General features: G+C 38.5%; 1 protein-coding gene across 1 annotated transcript in view; it reads left to right on the forward strand.

The window, feature by feature from the left end:
- Positions 1–637: 637 nt before the first annotated feature.
- RANBP3L (RAN binding protein 3 like) overlaps positions 638–27769 on the forward strand; it is a 33382-nt gene continuing 6250 nt past the window's right edge. Inside the window, exons 1-16 of the mRNA XM_053932516.1 lie at positions 638–701; positions 3761–3917; positions 5389–5462; positions 9791–9849; positions 10107–10143; positions 10727–10804; positions 11839–11913; positions 13732–13806; positions 14458–14582; positions 15132–15235; positions 19417–19501; positions 20927–21026; positions 23810–23940; positions 24966–25086; positions 25634–25776; positions 27132–27315. Coding sequence (XP_053788491.1) covers positions 638–701; positions 3761–3917; positions 5389–5462; positions 9791–9849; positions 10107–10143; positions 10727–10804; positions 11839–11913; positions 13732–13806; positions 14458–14582; positions 15132–15235; positions 19417–19501; positions 20927–21026; positions 23810–23940; positions 24966–25086; positions 25634–25776; positions 27132–27315 — 1612 coding nt within the window. The remainder of the gene's footprint in view (positions 702–3760; positions 3918–5388; positions 5463–9790; positions 9850–10106; positions 10144–10726; positions 10805–11838; positions 11914–13731; positions 13807–14457; positions 14583–15131; positions 15236–19416; positions 19502–20926; positions 21027–23809; positions 23941–24965; positions 25087–25633; positions 25777–27131; positions 27316–27769) is intronic.

A 27769-nucleotide genomic window follows, 5' to 3' on the forward strand; every position in this document is an offset into this window, starting at 1 on the left:
ACAAAACAACAACAAAAAAAAAAACAACAAAAAAAAACCAAAAAAAACCCCAAAAAAGCCCCACAGCAGGCACAGTACTCGCGGGAGCTCACCCGTGACCGAGCCCCCACACCCACCGCAGCTCCCGAGAAGCGCCACTCGCGCAGCTCCCCAGCCCGCCCTCTCTCCCTCCCGACGTTCCCGTGCCCGGCTTTCCGAGTCCCCTCCCATGGCCCGCCCCGCAGGCGAGGAGCTGGCTCCGGGCCCCTTCCCCGAGCTGTCCCCGCCGGCCGCCGGCGCCGCTTCATCCTTGCCTCGCTCCGGGAAGCTCCACCCCCCCCGACCGCGAGTCCCGAGGCCCCGCTGACCGGCTCGAAGGGTGGCAGGTTTCCAGAGCCAGCTCCGGCGTATATAACACATACGATTACGTATGTATAGAGAGAGATGTATATAAAAGGGTACTTATGCTGACCTCATAACGAGAAACGAGCCAATTCCTGCTTGCAAAGGGAATGCTTTATGTGCAGGCACACGATGCTCCTGTGCTGGCTGTGACAGACCCCGGCAGAGTGCGAAGGCGCCCGACCTCCCCAAAAGAAGAGGCTGGCCCGGTGGTCCCTAGGCTCTGCACCAAGCCACTCACCTGCAAGAACAGACCATGCCCAGGCCCTGCCAAGGCTCCCGCGGCAGCACGTTAGATCCCAAGGAGGAATGCTTTACAGGTGGGTTTTGTTAGCAATTGTCTTTGGCATGTCTCTTGTGTTCTCCCGGGTTTTTTGTGGGAAAGGGATAAACACAAAGGATGTACCTGGTTGGTAACAGTGCTGTGTGTAATGCAGAATAAGAGCTTGGCTGGCTGTGCTTTTTTATTACATTGTTTTTACTGGTAATCTGTCAGAAATCTCCAATTCGTATTTTACTCGAGGAAAGGACACTACCAGATGAGTGTATGTGGCCTCTCTATGTTTCTTACAGTGTTAACTCCCCCGCCATTTGAGCTTTCTGCAGCTTTCCTAAATGCTGGGCCTGACGATGGGTGGGAATAGCACTTGCATTCCTGGCCCTACCTGGAAGCAACAGTCGTTTTCCTGGATATCCATGCCCTGATGTGCCCTGCACCTTGAGAGCAAAACTGTCCTGCTCTAGCTTCTCAGACTGATGCCTGACTATAGAGGTGGAGAGTAAAATTCCTTATTTAGTTAGTGAGGAGAGCCATGAATTGTGAGTGATTTATCAATATCATTAAAAACTGATGAGGATGCATAACGAAAACAAGGGCTAATATTAAGGACTTTTTGCAGATGATGCCACCAAACCATTTTTTACTACAGGGGTTGATGAATGAACCTAAATTACCAAGAGGATTTTCAAGGGCTAAGCCTGATGTTATGACTGATACATTTTAGAGAGGTTGGGCTAATTTATCAGTTGACCAGCCTTTTTGTGCTTAATATTGAGCACACAGTCCAGTCTACTCACTGAAATTTAAGGATGTGTGAGTGTTGTTGGATCATGACCTTATTACCTGTACAGTTCAATTTTTTTGCACAAACTCCCTGAGGGTTACTTCTGTGTTATCTCATAGGGATTTATGAAATTTAAATTTAGTACAATGCCCTGAAGAGGGTAACACCTGATTACCCTTGCACTGGGTATTTCATTGGCTTTTACAATAGATTAAAAATTCTGAGCAGTGGGATGTTTCAGTGTTTCTAAAATAATTCTTGGTTACGCCTTTTGGTACAGTGCTGCTGGTCCACTGACACAGTTACTTCTAGTCTAGAAGCACTGCTAAAATTACACTCCAGTGATGAGACTCTCAAAAATACTTTCTTCACTCTTACTTTTGAAATAAAGCCAACTGGGTTATATTTCTCTCAGAAATTATGTTACAGTGTTGCTGAGATAGAGTAATTTTTACTGCTATTTTAATGCCTGTTTATGTTATACCCATATAAAGACGAGAAATGTGCTCTACAGAGGTGAGTGGGTGTAACATATGCTGTATCTATAAACACTTCCACTGGCTGTCACCTGAGTTTCCATGGATGAAGAGAAGTATTTTAAATTTTAAATCTCATCTCTCACATGGCATGCAATAAACCACAGTGGGAGCTAGGAGTATTAGATGGAATTTTTTTGATAGAAGAACCCTTTCCACCTTAATCCCTATCTGTGCTTAGAATCTGTAACATTGAGAAGAGCGACTTAGGAGAGGATGAACATTTCTTAAAATATTAAGAGTCTGATTATGCAGGACTGTGCCCTCATGAAGAATCCTTGCTCTCATAACTGGTGCCACTGATGACAGGGAAATTATTTATGTGGGTTATGAACATATTTGCATAATAAAGAGTGTGCAATATTGGAGTCCCAAAAATGTAGTAAAGCTGTCCTAGGAAAAATTCCTTCAGAAGTTTTATTTCGCAAATTGTCAATTAGATAAACTTTATTCTTTCTGAGTGCAATGAAACAGAAACTCTCTTCTTTGATGATGCAGTCTCTGCTAATCCAAATAGGGAGGTGTGAAGTTATTTATTGGTTCCCCAAACTGTACTTACAGGATGCTGTGAACCCAAGATAAGCAATGTGCACTTCACATTTAGTACAGGGTGTTTGAACAGAGCACAGTGCTGTGTCCAGCAGTCTCTTCATGGGCCACTGAAGTACAGTTGCTCCTGCAGCAAGTGCAGCCAGTGGCCAAATATCAGTGATATATATTTAAGTTCTCTAGAAATAAAATTCACAACAATGGGTGGTTCCTTTTTTTTTTTTCAAAAAAATAAAAAACTTTGTCAAGGATTTCATGTCAGTAGTTTTGAAGTATTTTATTTTAACAATACTCAAAATATTTTTTCAGTATTTAGAATGATTTCTATTGAACATATCTGGAAAATCAGGATTCATGATGAATTGTTGCAAATTTATTGATTCACTGACATTCACAAGAGTATTATAAAATAAAAAATTCCAATAGCATTCAGGTCTGGACCTATGACTAAGATACTGAAGCTGCTACTATACAGCAACATGGATTGCTGATACCTTTGTGTATGGGAAACTCTTCTGATTAGAATTTCATATGATTTATGATCTTCTTTTATTTTCTCATTTTGTTTGGAATGTTTATGGATTAAATAAAACCCATTATCTACATATAATAGATATAGATGCAAATTGAAGTAATCAATCTTGTATTAAAATGTCTCTAGCAATAAAAAAATATGTAAGTTTGCTTGGAAAATCCCCAGTCACGGTATTAAAACTGATCTTATTTTTTAAGACAGTTGTCTTAGAAAGTATTAAATATGCTTCATAAGCAGAATCAAAAGTATGAAGATGAATAGATGAGAATCTGAAAGTAGGTTTCCAGATCCACATTTAGAGCTTTACTCAGTGACCTGTTTTTTCAAGGGTGCTAAGCAGGTATGTGTGTGAATTCCATCAGAATGCTCACCTGCCCAGCGCTTCTGGGAACATACCTGTTACTCAGGGCCAGCAATGGGAAATTTCATAAGCCCTTTCCCATACTTCTTTTACGTTGATCTGTTTTATTAAGTTGGTTGCATGAAGTACAGTTCTAGGACACCCCCATTTTGCCTCATGTCATCTGTCTTAAATTCTGGCAGAGGAAAGCCTGGCTTATGTAGGGAGGCCACGGAGGGACTCAAGATGTTGGCTGGCAACATTGTGGCGCTTTCTCTTGGCTGTGAACTGGCTCTGTTTAATGTTGTGAACTTCCATGAGTATTTTTAAACCAGAAACCATGGTTCTGTTGCAGGTTTGGCAAATCCTGTTCTTGATTTCTCCTTGACAGAAGCCAAAAGGGTTTTTGTTAACTTCCACCTAATTTTAGATGAAAATGGTCCATCACTGGAAATACTGACAGATGTCTTTTGTATCAAAAGCCAGAAAAAATATTTAGGCATGAGCCCAAGGTTAGAGAGCAAAATATTTTGTTGTTTTATCTTGTTTCTTGTTTTCACAGTATTTTTCTTCTGCCTGTTGCAGTTTTGCTGTCTAAAGTATTAATAGTTTTCTACGTTTTTGCAGTATATTGAATAAAAATTGGTCATATTATTATATAGGTTAACTCTGATGCTCCTTGAAGTCACTAATGTACAGACCATCAGCTAGCATAATGAAAATAATTTCTTTTATTAATTTCTTTTATTAATTTTATCAATGTAAATTTCTCAATCCATATCTCCCACTTAAATGCTAGCCCATTGTTGCTTTCTTTTCCTTCATGTATATTGCCACAAAATTTTGTCTTAGTGTTTTCTCAAGTAATAGCTGTACATAGCACATATTCATTAGTGACAGAGTCAAAGTTTTTCAGTGTGGGTTTTTTTTCTTACTATTTTAGTGATATAAAACTACTTCTGGGGATGTAGCAACTGAAATGACATTAAATCTACTTTTCTTCTCAACATCTTCCCAATTTATATGTTTTCATTGAGCTAGTTTAGATGTGACACAATCAAAATGGCAGTCTTATGTGCAAGAATTTGTTATTATTGATTAACTTTGTTTGGTTAGAGTTCTGTAGGAACCAGCAATCTAAGCTGTAACATCAAAACAGTGTCTCTGCTTCTGCTTTTGCGAATTATAGCAATAACATGCAAAGCTTCCAAAATATGCTATAGCATATCAGAGCACATAAACTTGATAATTCAATGTCATAGCCTTATCATTTGATAGGATAAAATTATAAGCTGATTATAAATTTTCATGTAGCCTTTGTGTATTGTGCAGTGCTTACTAGGATGTGGTAAAGTTGGATGCAGTTAAAGGTTTTGTAAGTTAGTGACATTATCTGGCCATTATACAATTTTCAAATATCATATTCTATTTGAGATTTTTTTTTTCCTGATTAAGAAGGCAGTTTCTATTTGGTTTTGGTTTGTGCCACTTTTTTCCTTTTTGTTTGTTTTATTTATTTAATGTTGTGGTATGTTGACCCTGGCTGGATGCGAGGTGTCTACCAAAACCACTCTTTCACTTCCCTCCTCAGCTGTGGAGGGAAAATTATGGAAGGCTCATGGGTTGAGATAGGGACAGGGAATGAACACTCAGCAATTATTATCACAGGAAAAAGAGGGGAAATCAGTTAGTTTAATACCAGTCAAATTAGAATTAGAATACGGTAGTGAGCACTAAACACAATTCTTAAAAAATGAGTCTTCCCACCCTTCACAGCCTTAACTTCACTCCGTCCTTTCTCTACCTCCTCTCACAGGGCAGGTGCATGGGGAATGGGGGCTATGGTCAGCTCCATCACATGTTGCCTCTGCCACTTCTTACTCCTCACGGGAAGGACTCCTCACTCTCTTCCCCTGCTCCAGCACAGGGTCATTCCCACAGGAGACAGTCCATGAACTTCTGTGACTTGAGTTCCTTCCACAGGCTGTTGTTCTCCATGAATTCATCCAATGTGGGTCCCAGTGGGGTCACAGGTCCTGCCAAGGAACACTGCTCCAGTGTGGGCTGATCTCTCCATAGGCCACAGGCCCTGCCAGGAGCCTGCTCCAGCACGGGCTTCCCATAGGGTCACAGCCTCCTTCAGGCACATCCACCTGCTCTGGTGTGGACTCCTCCAGGGGCTGCAGGTGGATCTCTGCTCGCCCCTGCACCTCCCTGTGCTGCAGGAGCACAGCTGCCTCACCATTCATGTTCTCTCTCTCCTCCTTCACTGACCTTGGCGTCTGCAGAGCTGTTCCTCTCTCACATTCTCTCTCCTCTCACAGCTGTAATTGTCCTTGTGCTATACTTTTTTGCCCTTCTTAAATTCATTATCCCAGAGGTGCTGCCACTTCTGGGCTCAGCCAAGTTGCCAAGCAACTGCTCCATCTTTACTTTAAAAAATGGTTTTTGCTATGGATATGAATTAAAGCATTTTCAGTCTTCTGGCCAGTTTGTTAATGATGAAGATGCAACAGATTTAATTTTTTATACTTGAAAATGTAAAAATTAACTGACTGTTTCAACATCAGAAATAAAAAACTTCTATTGAGATCACAAGTCCTATCTTACTTCTGAAAGATTTGAGGGTGTTTTTTTGCATCTCTTTGAGAGGAATAGAGAAACAGTACTGTCACCACTTTTGGCATTATTTCAGGCATAGGACTGCCTGAAAATTAGATATGTGCTTATATTCTCTCCACTGTGTCCTTAGCCCTCAAAGGCTAAGGATCATTCATCTGTGTTTAGGGTAGGATGGAACAATAGTAATAACAACTCTAAAATTTTCAAAATCATCAGGGTCCCACTTGTTTTTTAATGTATGTATTTTGTGAAGTCTCAATAGCTTTAGAAAAGGTAATAGCAGTGGAAGTGAAGAGTGGAATGTCACAGCAAAGACAGAGGGACTCTTATATCTCATGGACAATGCTGGCTTTTAGGATACAAGCAAATCTAGTAGAAGCAATTTTACATTATTTCTTGTATGTTATTCTGGCTAGTGCTCCTAAGGCATCAGACAGCATTTACTTTTGCCCAAAATGCTCTTTCAAATGGAATGCAGTCTCTATCCTGTAACCTGGGTGCTTTCCATGTCAGGTAGCTCAGGTGTGAACATATTTGATAGTGCTTCTGAGCAGGACAGGAGGCTGGAGCCAGGACAACATCCAGGTGAGATCTCAGACAAAGAAATGTTTCTAATGCATCTTCCAGGCAAGGGCCTATTTTGGTCTTTGAATACAGCAAACATTAAATTTCTGTTTCAACAGCTTCAGGGGAACTGTAGCAAGGAAAAGAGAGCCCAATCTGTGGTGATTATTCATGCACAGACAGACAGGTTCTGTGTCTGGACTCTTGGCTGAGGCTGGTGGATTATTCCAGTCCTTGCAGCCAGAGGCAGCTCATTTAGCATTATTTTCTGGTAACTTTTCCAACAGCCTCTTTTATCCACAAGTGCCAAGCTGCCGAGGACTGGAGTGGCCCGGTCTGAACCAGGCAGTAGCCAGCCCATGTCTGTCTGTGTCCTGGTGGTGATGATCAGGGAGAATGGCTCCAGCCCAGCTGTTCCTGCTCCTCTGCATTTGCCTGTGCCTGGCTTTGGCGGCTACTGCTGCCTATTCCTGGGACAGAGTCTGGCACTGTGTGGCTGGATGCACTTCTCTTTCAGTACAGCCACCCTGCCAGAGGCAGACTTAGTGCAGGGAATGAAGGGGAGAAATGCAGAGGTACTGATCAGTGTTAAAATTATCACATCAACATGACTGTGGTAACTCAATGGCCATGTGCTACATCCACAAGAAGTTCTGTGTGTCTTTTTCTGTGGAGATCAGCTGCAGATATGTTGTGCCTGAATATCTGAGAAGTTGAAAATGTAAATGGAAATTAATGCTTAGGATACATATATAGTTAATACAAATATATTTTTAAAACCCTGTTATGAACAGCCTGATTGAAGAGTGAAGATCTTACTGATGAGTTTTGTGGAGTATGCTTCAGGAATTACAAAAAGGTTTTCTCGATTGGAGTAGAAGCATTATAGAACTGTAAAAACTATGAATAACTGTGGCAGCCTCAGCAACCTCTGACTTAATCTACAGGCAGCTCTTTGGCTCAAAAGCAGTATATTTGCAGTATATTTACTGCAATATTAAAATATGGATATTTATCTTTGAAGGGTACCATTATGCTGTAGCTTCACAAGTTTATGTTGGTAATTAAGCAGTTACTCTTTTTTTTTTTTTTCTTCAGGAACTTTTGGGTTTTAAAATATTATTGGAATCTTCTTGTTGTTTCAAATGTAGTGGGCTTTCTTAATTCCTTCAAATGCTCTACAGCCTTGCAGATTCAGGAAAAGTTTCTCTCTGTGAGAGAAAGTCAATTCCTTCTTCACAGCAGTTCACTCTTTGCTAATTCCATTCTTTGGAATAGAAAATGTACATTTAAAAATAGTGCAAGCTTCTGAGCTTGAGGATTACTGAGAAGAATATGAAGATTTCTACAGTTACTCTTTACTTTTTGTATTTTTCCTTCATTCAATAAGAATGCCAGTTTTGCTTGTTTGTTTTTAAGGTGACAGCAAAAAAGCCTGTTCTCTTCAAAAAATCATATTTAAGTGAAATACTATTGTTCATGTGTGCCACTCCCCTCTAGTGAATAGAAGTGGAATTGCTTCATGTCATGCCATGCCATTGACTCCCTAGCTGCAACTAGATTATGGAATTTTTCTTCAACTTTCAATAATGGAGAGTTATCTTTCTCTCAGTGGAACAATGTGAATTTTTTTCTGCTTTTACTATTAAGGAAGAAATAGGCTTTCATTGCAAAGCATGCTAAATTTGTTAAATCCTGTCCTTTGCACACATACAATGCCCAAGTAAATATAAAATTAACTTTAACAACAGCAAAACTGTGCTAGTTATTACTCCTCTCTCTGTATATCACTGGGTTTGAGTAAAGTTTCATGCTCCTTGCCCCTGTTGACATACATTAAGCATTTATTTTAACAGTGTTTACTTTTTCCTTGATAGTTGAATACATTTTTGATGCAGTAATCTTAACTCCTCCATGATAGGTTGATGTTTGCTTTATTAAACCTTTGAGTAATTGATACCGGAGCTCGAGTTGTTTGCTCACAGATAGGTGTGCAGTTCTAGATAAAAAATCTATCCACATATTTTCACTTGGATGTTTTTGTTGAAGAGGTAACAGAGTAAAAGAGAGTTACAAAAATGGTGTGTATGTGATAAATATTCTGTCAAATGTCAGTTAACAAGGCACCAAGTGTGAGATTTCTCTGGCCAGAGACCAGTCAAATAGCTCAGCAGTCACCCTAGTCTGAACTCTGCACTTATCAGCCATGGAGAGAAATACATGCATTTAGCTTTCCATTTGTCATCTAAAGTACACAGCTAAAATATGTTCATAGTCAGAAGCTGATTGTTTCTATTTACTGCACAGGACAGATGTGTAATCCTGTATGTGGTGGTCTTTAAAAAAAGATCAGTTTGTGTCTTCTTTTTTGCCCATTAATTGTGCCCTTAATTCATATAATAAATGTGTCATTAATCAGTAGTGCTGGTGAAAACAGCTTTTTCTTTTACACTGACAACCAAATTTAGTCCATTAGAATTGCACCACCTGTGAAGGTCACAAGCCTAACAAAGTAAACAGCCTGAACAAGTTGTATGAGATGTAGAAGTAGTGAACCCTAAATCAACATAAAATCTGATGTGAGGCAAATGTATGCAGAAAAATATTTCATAGAAAAAAAAGAGTGTAGATCCAAGATACTTCTAGTTATGCCTAAGAGATGCAGAGGTATGCTGAGACTAGAATTTGCTCCATAGAGCTCCATATTTACCATACACACATATTAAAACTGACCCTAGACATCCACCTACCTGAAGATTAAAAAGCAGAATGTATGAATGTAGCTGAAAGGCCAAGTGTAACACATTCTCTTGTTTTCCTTCCTTTAGGGATATTTTACATTTCATATCCTTGCTCTTTTCTACTACACAAAGATGCAGTTCACCCTTGTTCTTAAAGGATGGCAGATGTTTCTTGTAAAGGTTAAAGCACTTCTTTTTTTTTTTTTTTTTAAAGAGAAATATTAAAAACATGAGGCCAAATCCCATGGCATCTAGTTAGGCAAAACTCACACTCAGATTTGGGGATTATAGATTTTTTTTCCTAATGTACTGTACTGTACTGTATATCACTACATCTCTTTAATTTCTTACTTTGTAACAAAAGGATAAACTCCTGTTTGTTATTGCACAGCATTTTCAAAGCTCTGATTTATAAATACTATTATGAAATTGTTATTAAAAATGATCTTTTTTTTCAGAGAAATCAGTGCTTACCCAGCCAACATTTGTTTTTGAAAAGAAGGACCATTCTTTGAAGGTAAAAAGCGTTTTTTCCCCCATTTTCATTATTGATAAAAACTGTTGAGAAATAGAGATTCTATAGAGAATTATCCTAGCAGTAGTATAAAATTTTAGCCCTGGTTAGCACTTGTAATAAATGGTCTGAAAATAGAACAAGGAAGCATAGGAACAAGGAAGACTTAATGCATATATGCTGGACTGTTATACTTTGCGTCTCTGTCTAGAAAATTATTGGTCTATTTCCTTGACCTTTCCATGCTTTTTTTTTCCCAGCGGCCTGCAGAAGACCCAGTTTGCAAAGCTGAAAATGGTAATGACCACCTCACTGAAACAGTATAATATAACTGGCTTATTCATAGGTCTGCCTGTTTCCTGTGAAAACAGTGTTTGCACTTTTTCTATGAGCAGGGGTAAATCCCAGTTACCAGACTGAGATTTTGTGGGCTGTAGAGCCACCTACTCTGTCCTAATATATATGTCCCTGTCTTCCCTCAAGAGTTATTCCATCTTATTCTCATATTTACCAGAAAGACAAGCTCCAGAAGCCCTGAAAATTGACCAAATGTATTCATCAGCTGTATGAACTAACTGCCTTCTTCTATTTGCTTGGGTGATGTTATAATGTAGTTTCTCATTCCTAATGTTTTCTGAGCCCACGGGCTATGAAATGATTCTAAATACTTGCTTTAGGTTCCCTGAACTCAGTAGAAAAAGACTCCCCAGGGCTTTGTTACAGATGTTGACTTAGATTCCAAAGCCCTCTTGCTCTTAGATACTGCCTTAAAGCTGTTCTGTAAGTCCCTCCTGGAATTTATTTTGTTCAGGTTTTAATTCAGTATCATAACATGGTGATGATGTCTCCTGCTAATTACATTGTATTTTCTTGTCTCTAGATTTCATTAGCTGTTCCAGAAAACGTGCAAGATCATCATCTTTGACTTTCCAGAAGTCTGACTCTCAGTCTAACACTGGTATGACATTTTACTTCCAGTCATGTTTTGATAGGAGTTCTGTATTCTTATCTTGCAAAGAAAAGAATGAATTCCCCCATCTAAGAAATGTTTCTACATTGTAGGCATGCTGCAAGTCATGAAAACTTAAACATTGATACTTGCTAGTAGTTTCCAATAAACCTGTTTTTAATTAAAAATATATTATTTTTTCAACACTTACATAATACTAAATAAAGTAATGAAAAATCTATAAATTTCATATAATGTTCCTGAATTGCTCACACAGTCAAGGGATGATGAAGTCAGGAAAGGAATTATATCCCTGGCTTCTGGAAGAGATCAGTGTTCCCTGGGCAATCCTTTAAAATGTAAAGCAGTTCCCAGAAGGGCCCCTCCTGCCGTCCTGCCATGAGCTGACTGGGAAGCCTCATTAAGGACTGTGTATTGTTTCCATGGAAATGAACACGAATCACTGAGGCTCCTGTGCAGAAGGACTGATCTGTTTTTTAAAATCTTCATTTAATATATGGATGGTACCAGAAAGGTACTTGTGAATTCAGGCATTAATATATGTATGGTGTATTATTTTTTTTTTTTTTATCACATCTGAATGTACCTAAGAGGACTTCAGCTAAGTTTGGTTTACTCTGAAAGTTAAACTGGGATAGATATATGAGAAATTTTAGGGTATGCCTATACCAAAAAATAAACCAGAGTGCAGAAGGAAGCTGGAGTGTTTTCCCTCTTGATTGCCCACACTGTTTAAGTGATAGGTCACTGTCTGGCTGTATTTTGAACCTTTCTACCTGGCAGTCTCCAGGACAGAGCTGATACAGAGAGGGTTAGCTATGCCTGAGCCAAGCTGTACTGCCTGGCATCAGAGACATCCTGCCAGCAGCACAGGCATAACCTAACAGTCTGCTTCAGAAAGATGGTGGGTAGCAGATAATAACTTGTTCTGTCAGTGAAAGTATGACATCAGCCTGGCTAACCCTAAAACTGGTCTTTTTTATTCTCCAAACAAGTAATAATTTAATCTCTTATTCTTTTAGATACAGCTCTCACACAGCAAAGAGGGAGATCATCTTCATTTAACATCCTTCCTACTTTCCCTTCCTCCCAGACAGGTAAATGAAAATGAATATTTACGCAGAAAAGCAAGTATTAGCTAAAATAAAGATGTGTGCAGAAATTCTTTTCCTGCAAGACAAAGCTGAAGTGTGTTGGACTAGTCTGGTATTTAGATGGGAGAAAGGATTGTTTTATAAGGAGGACTGGCATTTCAATTGAAGATAAGTTTTTTTTTATACTTCGGGAATCCTCTGGGGCAGGGGTGGAATCTTTGAGTAATTTAAAATCATGCATTTACAGAGTGTGATACAAATTATACTTAAAAAACCAAAATGAAATTACAGTAATTACATGAATAGTTTGCTTGCAAATAGGTGATTGTCCTACAGGAATATAATTTTCTGTCTGAGGAGCATGTTTTCCACCTAACCAGGGATCCAGGGAATATCCTTACTCTTAGCACTAACAGGAAGGATGGAGTGGTCTCAAGTCCTAGCCTACGTCTCTTACCAGAGACAGGTTCTTGGCAGACACTGGTGCAGAGGATTTCTAAACAATGTTAAGCATTTTAATAGCAGCGAAACACACTCTTGCAATGAAAAAGTGGTGAATGTATGTAGTGTATCAGTTGTGCCATTCTACAGGACATGGTACACATGTGGCATCACACCCTCAAGAGGAAGGCAGCACCCAAGATTTACAAATCTTGGGTGGTCATGGTGGAAAGGAATGACATAAGTCAGAGGTTCTGCAAAAGCTTAAAAAGTTTTACTGGTAGATTACACACTTGACATGAAAACTGGTATAAGTCCTGATCTCCTATTATAAGCACATGGAGGTGGGTTTTGGATGAAGGGTTAAGGTGAAAGGGAAGAGAGAGAATTAAAGAGGATTAAAGAGGAGAAGAGGGAAAGCAAGAAAGAGAGAAAAAGAGATCACCATGGTGATGGTTCCAGCATCAGCATCAGTCCGGCTGAAGGCAGGTCTAGGATCCTGGGGCACACATCTGGGCTTCATGGGGTACCTTTATATAGAAGGGCTTCCCCACCCTAGAGATGAGTTTCTCTCTTTTAATGCAAATCAGTTCTCATGTGCAGTTCGTTCTTTCTGGAAATGGGTCAGAGCCCTTGGGAGTCTTGGGTGGTCTTGATGCCCCTACAGTCCATGCCCACTTTTTGGCCTTATTCCTGCTGTTCTGTGCTGTGCAGTGTTGTGCTTATGGTTGTCCTGGAAAAGCACTGCCCTACCTCTGTATGGCCCCTTCTGCAGCCACACCCTGCACTTTTTCACAGTGAGAAACTACCACAAGTCCTTGGTTGGCTCCACAGCTATTTGGATATCAGTGGCATACAAATTATCCCCCTTACCTCCTAGGCTTCTACAGCATGGTTGCCATCATCTTCTCACTGGCGTTTGGTATCTTTATTAAAACGGTGAAAGCATCAATAGAGCACTGCCATCAAGTTATGAAGGCCTTTTCAGCAGAGCAGGACAGGGTAAATTTATTTATTCCTATGTATTTGGGCCTCACTTAATCGTCTTAAAAATGATTTAAAACTTGACCAGGTAGCATTCAATGTTTCTACAAAACAGGAACACCTAGTTTTAAAAGATGAAGAAAGATTTTGCATTAAAAACATTCATTAATACCCAAAAGACTGTGACATAGCCAGAAAACCTCTGGTGCTCTCTTGTGCCAAAGTCTGCCCACCTGTAAAAACTGAGACAGTAATAGTTATCTTGAAGATCTTTTTCAGAGGATATGTTGGAATATTGCTCAGGTACTACCAAAAGAGGGAGGGGATACAGGAATACTAATTAATGGTTAAAATTTGGGTTTACTTATTATTTAATTTTAAATTCCTTTTCTGTAGTAAAGAAGAATAACATATTCATGACCTCAGCTCTTCTTCAAAGAAATCCTGACATCATCAAAAGTACAAGAGAAGGTAAATGTCATTGTAATATTTATTCACCGTAGCACCACAAAGACATCCTTTAGAGACAAGGAAGACAAAAAAAGAACAGCTCTTCTGCGTACTGAATGACAGGCTCAGTATCTTTTTGCAGTTCATAACTTATTTGTTTGACAGTGTAAATGTCCTATGAACTCTGGTCTGACCATCTGTCTGACTACTTATTTCCTGAATGAACTGAATATAACCTTCCATAGTGAAATTTCACATTTCTAACTGAATACTCTGCTCCTGGAGAAGGCAATGAAGAAAACTCTTGGGATCTGAGGATGCAGAATTAAATCTGAAATGCCAGAAGACATATCTAAAACAAAGTGATAAATCTAAGTATAAAGATATAATTAAATATAGAAATACAAATATATTTTGTAAGTACAAATAGAATGTTTATGTATGTAACACATTACTTTTTTATCCTGATAGGATAAATAACACATTGGTTTCACTTCAGAGTCATGTATTCTGGAAACCATTACAATTTTTTCAGAATATGAAGCAAGCAACAACAGTAAATATTATTTTAAAATGTTTTGAAAGTTTCAGTTAAGAGGCAAGACATACAGGTATGAATTAGATGTGAAGAAAAAGTATATGTTTAAATATTTTGTCTTTGTATTTTTCAAGGATCCTTGTCACCAAGTCAGTTGTGGAATGTCATTAGACCTGCCACTTTACAGCCCCCACAAGCTCTGACCTGTCCTGAAATTCCTGTAGTATCTCTAATGACTAAGAAAGAAGCATGTGTTCAGGTAAAATGAAAAATAATTTTACTGGGGCTCAAATTAAGGAAAAAAACAACCAAACAAAACCACCCAAAGCAATCAAAACGAAACACCAAACAAACCAGTGCTGTTTTAAAGCAATTAATTAATTAATTAATTAAGCAATTAATTACTCATGCATTAAAATGCATTCTTTTCCAGAAAGTTCCTATGTAAGTTTCAGTGGAATTGCTGCATCACTGACATGATGTGAAATGTTAAATTCATGCTGACTGTGTTTGAAAAATTATCTCTTCTCTGCAGGCTGTCTTACCTCTCTGGTATCAGGGTTCTGTGGGAAAATCAGCTTTGGGTGTTTTGGATTTTGTTTATTTAGAAAGTGAGATTTTACTATTTTAATTGAGAACACTGGTTCAATAGACAGCTGGAAGAAGTTCTGCCAACTACTACATCTATTATCCATATCTCTATCTGTGTATCTTTATACCTTAGTGACTCTGGATTCTAGCAGATCAGTTAATAGCAGATTAATTAATTAATCTAATTAATTAATCCATTTGATTTTATTATTCCTAGCTATCTGAAGACAGCTCTTATTCATCCACTGAGAATTCAGTAAATTCCAAAACAGCAGTGGGGTCATCTGTTACCATGAGTCTTTCCACCTCTCAAAAAACACAGTAAGACTTTGTTTATTATATTTCTACAGCATCTTGTCACTTGGCTGATAGCATGCCCTTTCATCAGCTATGTCTAACATGGTACTAAGCCCATACTATCTGCACCCACACAGGGCTCAGTGCTGTTAGTGTGTGGTGCCAAGATTTTTGTCTACTGACATGAGCTTCATAAGCCATAAAAAATGGACTCCTAACTGCAAGTAATCTCTGTGGGACAGGTGGTTTCTCACTAGCAACCAAGCCAGAAACTATTTGGGTTTGCCATCTCTTTTTTGACTCCATGTCTGCTGCAGCTCTTAAAAAATGTGCAAGAAACTCAGGAAATTTCATTCTTTTGAGGAATTACCAATATATTTCAGCATATTGGACACAAGAAGCATAAAGAAAAAAAATACAGGATTGATTTGTAAGACCAGGTGAATGCTGCAATTGATGCTCTACTTTCATTCACAAAACAGAATTTCTGGCACAAGAAACTATCTGTGGTGACTGTGATATGCTAGCATTTTTTGTGCAGCACAAACTTCCGAATTTCTCTGAGGAAGCTGACATCCTTGGACTAGGAAGTTTACCCATCCTCTTGACATTGTATGTGATGGAAAGAGCCCTGTTCTTGGAGATTAATCAGATTCTAACTAAAAGCTTGGAAAACTTGTGTCATAAAGTGACAGAAATACAATGCTGGAAAAACACTGGCTTCTGGTCGTGTTCAACTTCACACAAGGTTTTCCTTGGGAAACAGAAAGGGTTTAAGGCCAGCACTGAGAAGAAGTCATACTGGTGCAAAAGCAGGCTATTACCTCTCTCTGGGGACTGACTCATGAGAACTCTAGATCTGTGGTTGTCTTGTGGTATTAATACTGATAGCTGATGTTGATGAGGTTTATTTACCTGGAAGTTATGAACATCAGGATTCCAGGTGTATACCTGGTATCACTTTTGATAAGAGAATGATTTTTCAAAATTGCTAGGGCCACAGATAATAGATTTCTAATATTACCTAATTCCCCTCCTACCCAAGGAGGGCATAGAATATGTAAATTGCAAAGGAGTCTGTGCCGGTCTTCTACAGGGTTAGATGGACCACAGATAAAGGTTATGATGCACAGTGCCAGGGTTCTGAGGAGGAAAGGGATTTTTAGATGCACAAAAAACTTAAGATTCTTAATCCTTATCAACAAAAAAGAACATCATTACAGGGCAGATGCTTGCTGTGATTTTGGAAGTACCAACCTTTTCTATTTCATTTAATGCTGCTGTGATGCCCTCTGAGGACAACATGTAGCCACAGAGCACACTGGGGTTTTAGGAGAATCTGATGGTAATGCATGCATTAGAAAAGCTAAATCAGCTGCTGTTGGTACTTTAAATTTATTTAGCTTCTGTCAGCTGCACAATATCTAGGAAAAGATTGGTGAGTGACTTTCTCCTGTGAAGTAGAGAAATGCAACATAGTGATTCAGTGCCAACAAGTTACTTAATGGTACTTATGGTATTTCTTTCCTTTGTTTTTTTTTCCACAAACACCCTGCTTGGGGTGTTTGTGCCTCATGAATTCTGTATATCACAATATTAGTTCTATCATAATCATGGTAAATGTTGGTTCCTTTGATGGTTGACAACTAATGTAAATACTACCAGGTGCCAACTGCTCTTCTGAGATTGCAGAAGGATATAAGTGCCATTCTTCTGATCCATATTAAGTGACTGATGCTGTAAAATACTTTGGTAAAATCTTTCTGGCATAGCTGTTTTCTCATCAATAATAAACAAATTACTTTATTAAACTCTGCATACGTGCTGAACAGTAAGTGAACATTGCAGCCAGACCTCCTCATTGCTAAGAAAACAACTTTTTAGGTTCACTTTTAATTTCCAATCCAGGCATAACTGTTGACATTTATTTATAAAATAAAATAAGAGATTGCTTTGCCTGCAGACATCTCTCTCACTTTTGCTCCTCTTCCACATCTTCATCTATCCATTATATGATTCTGTGGAGAGGTGAGTGAAAATACCTTGTTATCCCTCTCCAGTTGCTGCAGCTGTTCATGTTCCATGAAACCACTGATTTTCATTTCCTGGGCTGACTATAATAATGAACTGAAAAGGAAAAACTTCCAGTTTGTTGATTCTGATTAAAAGCTTGGAAAGCTTGTGTCATAAGTGGTAGAAATACAACAGTGGGAAAACAAAGGCTTGCAGTCACATCAACTCAACTTTGCACAAGGATTTGCATAGAAAACTGAAAGGGTTTGAGGCCAGTACTGGAACTGGAGGCTACTCAGACTTTTTTGGACACTCTGAGAAGACACTCTGAGAATCTATTCCCCTCTCATAATCACACTCGAATATTTTATCAGTATTTCTCCTCCCATTGTTCCTTGTTAGTGATCATTCCCTGATATCAGTGACTATATTTTGTATCTCCATGACAATGCCATCCCTGGGGCAAGAACACTTTGCATCCCTGACAATGCATCCCTGGCAAGAACACTTTGTTCTTTCCATACAACAACATAAGGCTAGTTAGGTTTTAATAACGTTTTAATGTTGGCATTTCCAATTAACTTTCTCTTAAAAAGAGAACTGATTGCATGGATTAATTTTTCTTAATTTCTGAATATAATAAAAAAAAATTCTGAATATAATCAAAACAATTTCCTGCATTTTTTCTTAGAAATAAGTCTCTAATTCTTGGTTTTTTTAGCTCTTTTGGGGTGCTGTCCTTAAGCTGCTAAGGGACCAGCCTAGAAGTAGCAGTTGAAATTTCAGTATGGAAACTGGTCATATTCCAGTGAATTTTAGTGAGGAGTGTGTTTAAGGATTAAAAACTCATTAACACATTTCAGATTTCCTGTTCATGGCCCAAAACATGCATAGAAGCTTTAAAGGCTAAAAAGACAAGTATTTTCTGATTTCTCTGTTTTGCTTCTAGTCTTAGCAACACATCAAGCATGAGAATGCTAAGGAATATTTTTCTCATTAAAAAAGATTGAGAGAGGTAGTACTCAGTAAGCCCTTTATCCTTGAAGAGATTTGAAGCACACTGTAGTTGTGAACAGAGAAACTATTTTAGAGGAAATCATTGAAGTTCTGCCAACAAACCCAGCTAATTAACAGGAATATCCTGTACATGACATATGTTAAGCCCTCCCAAGAGTGATAAATACTGTGAAATGGAAGTAAGTGGTGCTGAAGAATGCAGTTTATGACACAGTATCAGGCTGCCTTCCTGCCAAGTCATCCTTCTGGAACAGAAAGTAAAAAGAACTTGCACTGTTTTGCCTATGCCAGCAAGACATGCAGGATTAAGCTCTACAGAAAGCATAAATAACCTGTAACCCCTTTGTAAAACAAACAAACAAATAAAAAAAAAAAAACACCAAACCAGCAGCAGGAACAACTTCCACATAAAGGACTTTACAAGGACTTTTCTAGTGACTTTTACAAAATATTAAACCTGTTAATTTAAAGTGGCTATGTAATTAGCAGGTCAAATCACAATTCTACTTGTATAGAATATTCTTCAATGTAATCTCTAAAATCTAGTTGGCCAGTACCAAAGGATTGCAAGTATTGAGTTCTCTTCTCATTTTAAGTATATCTATAGAACAGGTAATTGAAAAATGGATACACTTTTCTCTCCTATTTTACTTATAACTCATCTTAAGCCATTTGCTATCATATGTATACAATTTTTTCAGTATTTGTGTGTGTATGTGAATACATTGCTTTCCTGCACTTCCAAGATGTAAGGAGGATGATGAAGGAATGCCTGTAAGGCACCAGGGTGTACATCATTCAGCAGAGTACTGGAGAACTTGAAAGGATAGCTGTTAATTGTTGGTAGTCCTTTGGAGAAGCAAAAGGAAACAGGAAACAAAAGTAACTCATTAACATTTCTGGAATAAGACACTTCTCTGAGGAGAAATGGCATGCTATTTTGCTGCTTGTTCTTTGGTCTAAGGAATATCCTCAATAATCTTAATGAAATGCAGTGTGATACTCTGTTCCTTTTGTGAAATGTTCCATAGAGAATATTCTCAGATTCTCTTAAAGAATTTGTCTGACTACTTATGTGATTACTTTTTTTGTTTTCTTTAATGTTAGGTGTGGTGAATCTTTAAAGTGCTTTAAATAGTTCTAAATCACATTCTTATGTTATTTTGTTCCCACAGAAGTCAGTTGCTCAAAGAAAGAAGTGTACAAAACAGCAGCAATTCTGATTTTGTGTTTGGGGAAAACATGGTTGAAAGAGTTTTGGTTGGATCTGCACATGGTGGGAGACTTTTTATCAAGGTCAGTGTACTTAAGAGTACAATTACTTTTTCAGATATTGGTTCTTTTTAGGTCCTCCTCCTTTTAAAGATTTGAGTAAATATGGTTCCAATGTCTCTTGAGGAGAAAATACCTAAGGATGTGCTGCTGGAGGCATAGGCATTCTTACCTTCACCACCCTAGATAGGTTCTTTAATTACTAATGCTTACCAATATGCACTTCTGGTTTTTGATTTGAAAAAGACGCTTTTCTATCTATTCCATGTAAAGTGGAACACCCACAATATAAGATAAAAGAATATGGTTCCTACTGCTCTAATTAACTTCCATTGTAAATGTAAAAAGGTCAACTACCTAAATAGAAGCCTACAAGAGAGACTGTTTACAGGAGCACAGAGTGGCAGGACAACGGGAAATGACTTCAAACTGAAGGACAGTAGGTTTAGGTTCGATATTAGGAAGAAATTCTTCTCTTTGAGGGTGGTGAGACCACTGTAAAACATTTGCCTGGAAATGCTGTGGAAGCCCATCCCTGGAGGTCATACAGGGTGGCCATCCAAGGCCAAGCTGGATGGGGCTCTGATAAGCCTGGTCTAATTAAAGGTGTCCCTTCCCATGGCAGAGAAGTTGGAACCAGATAATTTTTAAGGTCTCTTTCAACCCAAACCATCCTGTGATTCTGTGATAAATAAGTACAAGGGAAAAATTGGACACTCTAGAGAGTGTCCATGTTAAAGCATATTGTGCATGCTTGTAAGGCAGCTTAAGTCCTGAAGGACTCTAGGACAAAAAAGTGGTTCCTGAGCTGAGGACTGCATCATTGAAAACAGAATTGAAATTCAGGTTTAAATTGAAGTAGGATGAAAACTGTATGCTTATCTGCCAGGTAAAAAGCTTGGCAACCATAGGTTTGGGCTACACCTTCTGGCCAAGATTTATTTATAAGGTATGAGTTGAGGCACTGAGCATTGTCAGAAGTCGCAAGCATTTATTCAGACATGCCTAAGAAAATTTATCTGCAAAACTGAAGGTGATAGAAATTTTTAAGTCCTCTGAGGTTAAGTTTGTGGTGTCTGAGAGTTTTAAACTACTTTTCTGTGAACTATGGGCTAGAACTGGAAATAAACCAGTACCTGACATCTGAATTCTTCGGTGGATTTAAATACTAGTCCAGGATCCACACAAAGAGGTCATTCTTCTCAGAGAAAAAAAGATGTACTGATTCTATTATAAGAATATCACTTCCTCTAGAGACTGAAATTGTATCATCTGGGCTAGTTTTACTCTGAAGCTATTAAAATTGCTAATCTTCAGCCTAGCATGCATTAAATGATTGAATGTTCTGTTTGATATAAAGTAACATAGACATTTTTTAAAATAGGAATTCTTATTTCCCTGGTGTTTTTCTAGAGTCCTGAGAGGCATCCCAAGCTGTGTAATGAAGCTGATTTACACAAAGGAGAAATAACATCCATGTCCATAGGATCTTCTCATGTCAGGGCACAAACAAGTAAGCATGCTCAGCAAACAAGCACAGTTAGCTTTATTATTATATTTCACTGTATTTTAGAGGATGTCAAATGAGCGGTGGTCAATAATTTTTATCTATTCTCAAGATAGCCAGTCATGAATATGCTTAGAGTATGTGCCAAAATCTATATTCAGAAAGCAGGTAGAGTTTGTTTTATGACATGTGACCTGAACTAACTTCAGAAAGCATGATCTGAATTACTCAAGAAAATATTACAAAATATTATTATTTAGTACAGATTATTATTAATATGGTTAACGCCTTCTTTGCCTCACTGTTTAGTGGGAAGACAGCTTGTCCCTAGGACAACTGTTCTCTTAGGTTGGTTGATGGTGCCAGGGAACAGAACGGTCCCCCCATTATCCAAGAGGAGGCAGTCAGAGAGCTTCTGAGATGCTTGGATATTCATAAATCAGATGGGATCCATCCCAGGGTGATGAGGGAGCTGGCAGATGAGTTTGTGAAGCCAGTCTCCATCATTTACCAACAGTCCTGGCTCACTGGCAAGGTTACAGATGACTGGAAGCTGGCCAATGTGACACCCATTCATAAAAAGGGTGGGAAGGAGGATCCTGGTAATTATAAACAGTCAGCCTGACCTCAGTACCTGGCAAGATAATGGAGCAATTTATACTGAGTGTCATCATGCAGCATCTACAGGATGGCCAGGGTATCAGACCCAGCCAGCAGGGGTTTAGGAGGAGTAGGTCATGTTTCACCAACCTACTCTCCTTTTATGACCAAGTGACCCGCCTGGTGGATGCAGGAAAGGCTGTGATTGTTGTCTATCTGGACTTCAGCAAGGCCTTTGACACTGTCTCCCACAACACACTCCTGGAAAAGCTGGCAGCCCATGGCTTGGACAGGAGCACTCTTTACTGGGTTTGGAACTGGCTGGATGGCTGGGCCCAGAGAGTGGTGGTGAATGGTGCTGCATCCAGCTGGGGACAGTCACCAGGGGTGTCCCTCAGGGATCTGTGCTGGCGCCAGTTCTGTTCATTATTTTTATTGATGACATGGATGAGGGTATTGAATCTTCCATTAGTAAATTTGTGGATGACACTAAGCTGAGAGCGTGTGTCAATCTGTTGGAAAGTGGGATGGCTCTGCAGAGAGACCCGGAATGGTTGGATGGATGGGCAGAGTCCAATAGGATGAAGTTTAATAAGTCCAAGTGCTGAGTCCTGCATTTTTGTCACAATAATTTCCTGCAATGCTATAGGCTGGGGACGGTGTGGCTGGACAGTGCCCAGGCAGAAAGGGACCTGGGGGTACTGGTCAACAGCCGATTGAACATGGGCCAGCAGTCAGTGTGCCCTGGCGACCAAGAAGGCCAATGGCATTCTGGCTTATATCACGAACAGTGTGGCCAGCAGGAGCAGGGAGGTCATCCTTCCCCTGTACTCGGCACTGGTGAGGCCACACCTTGAGTGCTGTGTCCAGTTCTGGCCCCTCAGTTTGGGAAGGATGTTGAGACGCTTGAGCATGTCCAGAGGAGGGCAGTAAGGGTGGTGAGGGGCTTGGAACACAAGCCCTGTGAGGAACGGCTGAGGGAGCTGGGGAAAAAGCCTGGAGAAAAGGAGACTGGAGAAAAGGAGTCTCAGGGGTGATGCTACAACTTCCTGAAGGGTAGCTGTAGTCAGGTGGGGGTTGGTTTCTTTCTCCAGGCAGCAACTGACAGAACCAGAGGACACAATCTCAAGCTGCGCCAAGGGAAATGGTTGCATATTAGAAAAAACTTTTTCACTGAAAGAGTGATAAAATACTGGAATGGTCTGCCCGGGGAGGTGGTGGAGTCACCATCCCTGGATGTGTTTAAAAAACGACTGGATGTGGCACTCAGTGCCATGGTTTAGTTGTGGTGTTAGGGAAGCGGTTGGACTCAATGATCTTGAAGGTCTCTTTCAACCTTGTAATTCTGTGATTATTTATTGTTTGAAAAAAAAATGCAGCAACCTTTATAAATGCCTTATGGGCCACATTGTTGAATTAAAATTTTAGGCTGTCTGTTGCTTGCATTTTTTAAATTCTCATATCAATTACTTTGTTATTTTGGATCATAATTGTGGGACTGTAAGTTCTATACAGACATGTTTCAGGGCTTGTTTGTGACTCTGGTGTGAGATTTTCTACTAAGCAAGCCAAGTAAACCTAGGCTGTGAGGGAGTCCCCAACAGCCCCTGTTGTGATCCTTCTTGACAAATTCTGCACTCCTCTTTACTAAAAGATGTATTAGATCCTATGATTTGTGTAAGCATTCTTACAAGTAAAATATTCTAAATATAAAGCCTTCAGAACACGTGTACAGATTATGCAAAGATACAGAGCTTTGTAACAATATTGTTCCTTTCAAACTTGTCCTTCTGTTTTCCTGTTAAATATTCATTGTATATGTATTATTATTCTGAATATAGGGATACTTGGCATAACAATATATCAGATGAGTTAATTTCAAAATCAGTTTCTAAACATTTAGGCCTTGTTTCTGATTGTTTCTGTTTGTCCCTTGGGACAAACTTCTGCAACTATAAACAGTCCTGTTCAATTCTGTATGAGCCTTTTTAGTGAGGTATTTTGTATTCCTGCCTTTTCCTCTAATGTTTGTTCCTTTGGCCAAAAACTTATTAATAACACTAAACAATGTCAGATACCACAGGTATTACTGAGGTCACATCCTATGTGACCTGTACTAGTTTTGTTATCCTAAAAATATTCCCAAAATATTCCCTGTATAGATGGAATATCTTTTTTTTTCCCTACAGAAACACCTTTGTTGAGGAATGCAACGCTAATTGTATCAGCAGCTGCTTGTGTTTCCAAGCCAGTGGATAAAATCCTGTTAGATAAAGTTGAAGTTATAACTGGAGAAGAAGCAGAACAAAATGTATTGCAGGTGTGTATTTCATAAAACCTTGATGGTGAGTAGTTTAGTTGTTAAAAAGAACATCTAGATCTATTGAAGATGTAGCAATCTGAAAATAACTTCAATTTATATTTTAAATTTTTGCTTTTTTTTTAAACTATGTGTCAGCTAACCCATTTTTCTGTAAGTTGGTACATTCTTTTCCATATTATATTTGTTCATTTTGTAGTCCCTTTTAATAAGTGACTATTTCAGTGGTATTTTATAAGCATCTGCATAGTATACTAGCTGTAACCACAACCTTGGAACTGGAAGTGACTTGAGTAAAGATAGGGTTTGTGAAAAAAAATTTTTGGGGAAAAAGCAATGTGTTGTTTTATAGTTCAGCTAAAATAGCAATTATCTTTCCAACCTTGCAGGGTGTATCTTTTTATTCTTTGTCTTCAAAATATTATTTTCTCAGAAAATAGCAATTGTGATTTAAAAAAATCTTACCATTATTTTATTTTTGATTAATTCTTCTGTCTTGGCAGAACACAAAAGTTACAAAAGTTTTATTGTCTTTAGAGCAGTACTCTTCTAGTAGCAATATTGGTATCCCGCTGCATAAAATTTGTAATGAGTGAGGAAATAAGGTTGTACAACTTTTGCAACAAATTTAGATATGCTGGTGGATATCACAGACTGCTGCTACACTTAAAAACACAGTAGCAGCAAAACTGAAGTGCCTCAGCAACTTCCTCAACAGACAAACTGTTAATGAAGATGAAATAATTGAAAAATTAAACTGGGACTCATGCTCAATGTTTTCTATGATGAGAAAAGAGTTCATGGATCTAAGAGCCCTTTCATTTTAAGTAATAAAGGTGATATATCTATATACCTATGTATAGATAATATCTATGTACCTTTGTGCACATGCCATGTAATACATGGATGTATTAAAAGCCATATCAAAACTTTTACAACCATAAAGTTGTAAAAGTAAAGTTGTTATTTTAGAGCCAATAAAACTAGCATTAGCTGGCAGTTTTCAATGTGTATTTCTCTTTCAGATTAACTGCAAGCTCTTTGTATTTAATAAGCTTTCTTTAAGCTGGACTGAAAGAGGCAGAGGATCCCTGAGGCTTAATGACACTGCCAGCAATAAGCATGGAATGTTGCAGTCAAGGCTAAGTATGAGTTAAATAATGAGATATCCCATATAGAAAACACCAAATAACTTGTATTATTGTTGGCCAGAGTTTATTTCAGAACATTTAAATCTGAGAAGATTGTGATATTTAAGTCAGATTGCTGGGAATCTTTTTACCTGATAAAGTTCTCTGTGTGACAGACTGAGGAACTAGGCTCACATATATTGTTAGGTTCTGTGTACTTCTCTGCTGCACTCTGTCTTCAGCTCAGTCACCAGTCTAACAGTTTGCTCTTTGCTGGTTCTGCTTTTTCAGCAGCACTGTTTCAAGACTCTTTTGGAATGTTGTTCTTACTGTGCTGTCACTTTTTTGTACTGTATTGCACAGTTTCAGCAGATTATTTCCTTTGTGTGCCAGACATATTGGAAGAAACAAATATATTTGGATATAAAAAAAACACCCCTCACTCAGGGTAAAAACCCATATCAGGGTTTTATACCAAATTAAAAAGAGTAATTGATTAAAATATTAGTTTTTAGGAGAAAACAGCTGCAGCATATCTTATCCTATTAACCTTCTTATTTTAGTTATGCGAAATCAAGGTAGCTTGAGACTGATTCTCAACACCCAACTCTGGGAGCAAATGGTTATAAAAAGAGCAAACAGAAAGAGCCTGTGCTTCACTGCAACAGATCAAGAGGACAATTCTATTCAAGTATTTCTAACTCAGGTGAGTAGGAGACAACAGCTCCACCCAAAACCCCACTTCATCTAGAATTCTGAACGGTTGCTGAAGGTTGGTTTTAGCAAATGGCCTTCATGCTCTATCAGACTACGCTCAGCTTAGCTGTTACATGGCTTTTATTATGGAATGTGTTAGAATGATATTTTAAAAAACCAGGTGTGATGATATGATCTGGCCTTAAGACAGACGTTTCCAGACTCTGGTTCACATACCACCAATGGAATGGGTATCATTTCAGTAACATGCAGAAATGGTTGTTTTTAAGTGGAAGGAATACACTGACAATTTCTTCACAGTTAAAATTTTGTAAGTTACTCTGGTAAAAGGCAGCTTTCTGCCATGGTTCTCAACACAGCACTTGCAATAAATCCATCCAGTGTAGGACCTCCATTTCTCAGTTGAGAAGAATACAGAGTTTCAATATCCCCCTGTGTAAGACAATAGTCTTGGGAACCCTGATTTTCTCCAACAAGGGCTAAATTGGAGATGGAAATGTGCTGGATTTATTTGCAAATAAAAAGCACATATGTCCCAAGCTGGAAAGTGAGAATATCCAGATGAGTATAAGGATGTTTACAGTTTCCCTAGTAGATCTTTCTAGGAAGGATTCAGCTTGCTGGGAAAGACAAATATTTCCAGGAAGTGTCACATATCATACACAAGCAAAGCACCATGCACTGTATATGCAAGTACTGTAAATCTGTCACTTCCAAACAGGGAATGACTTAACTATGGATGTGCTGGACTGCAGGGCTGCATGTGAGAATTATAAATGTCCTGATTTCCAGGTGTGCTGCACTGTTTTCATAGAGCATGTAATTTGCATTCTGTAAATTTGTCTTGGCACTACTGAGCAGTAAAAATAGGTATGTATGAGGAAATCACAATATATGATAGCTGTATGGGTGTGGCAAGGGTTGCAGGAAGCTGCTTCTACAGTCACTGAAGAGGGTGGTAACCATTCCCACCTGGCGACTGTATATATTAACATGTCAGGGCTTTCCTACTTCTAGAATCAAGCTCAGGAATCATCTGAAATATCAAATACTCCATAAAAACTGGGCTGTTCTTCAGGGAAAGTAATTCTATAGCTCATGTTTCTTGTAACTATACAGAAAATAATCAAAAGCTGCAAGTAAAGCTCAAACCACATAAATAAACTTCATATTATTTGTATTGGCATTAGTATTTGGATGTTAATTATTGAAGTGTGAATCTCAAGTTGACTGTTTTGATTAGAAAGGACAAAATACAACTCTTTCATTATTTTTTAAAATGAATTTTTTAAAATAGAGATTTTTATCAGTTGTTTTGGACTGTATACATTTTATGTTCTGCAGGCAAGATCAAAAGACATTGAACACCTGTATGCAGCAATACATCATCGCCTTGTGGCCTTGCGAAGCTTTGCTGAGCAAGAGCCAGATGCTCATCAAGTAGATACAGAGTCAGAAACAGCTTTTCAGCCATTAAACTGTGATAGTGATGATGAAGAACTAACTCAAGTGAGCAGCACTGGATCTGGTAAGCAGAGGTTTTACTGGAAATGTGTAATCCTTTCAGGGTATCTGCTAATGGATAATAAGTAATGAAAATTGGACTTTTTTTTTTAATGCTGACTATAACTTTTATCTGATAAAGATACCCCTTTTTCGGGTAGAAATAGGGTAATTCCTTTTAGTATTTTGAGTTATTACTGTTAAAATGTAAGATTTTGCCAGCTCAAGTATCTACAAATATTTCTAGCCATGGAAAACTCTTGACAAATGCTTATATTATCAAGCATTATCTAAACGCTTTATCAGTATATTTCAGTAGAAATGACTACAGATGTTGAGATACTGATGTTACCTTGAGTAAATGAAGAATGAGTCCATTCACATCAGTGACCAGCTTGTTGCTAAAAGCCTGGAGCACAATGTGTTTACTAAGATATTTATAGTGTCATGGTTAACTTCATTTAAAACATGTTCCTTGA

Source organism: Vidua chalybeata, chromosome Z, assembly GCF_026979565.1.
Source record: "Vidua chalybeata isolate OUT-0048 chromosome Z, bVidCha1 merged haplotype, whole genome shotgun sequence".
Lineage (NCBI taxonomy): Eukaryota > Metazoa > Chordata > Aves > Passeriformes > Viduidae > Vidua > Vidua chalybeata.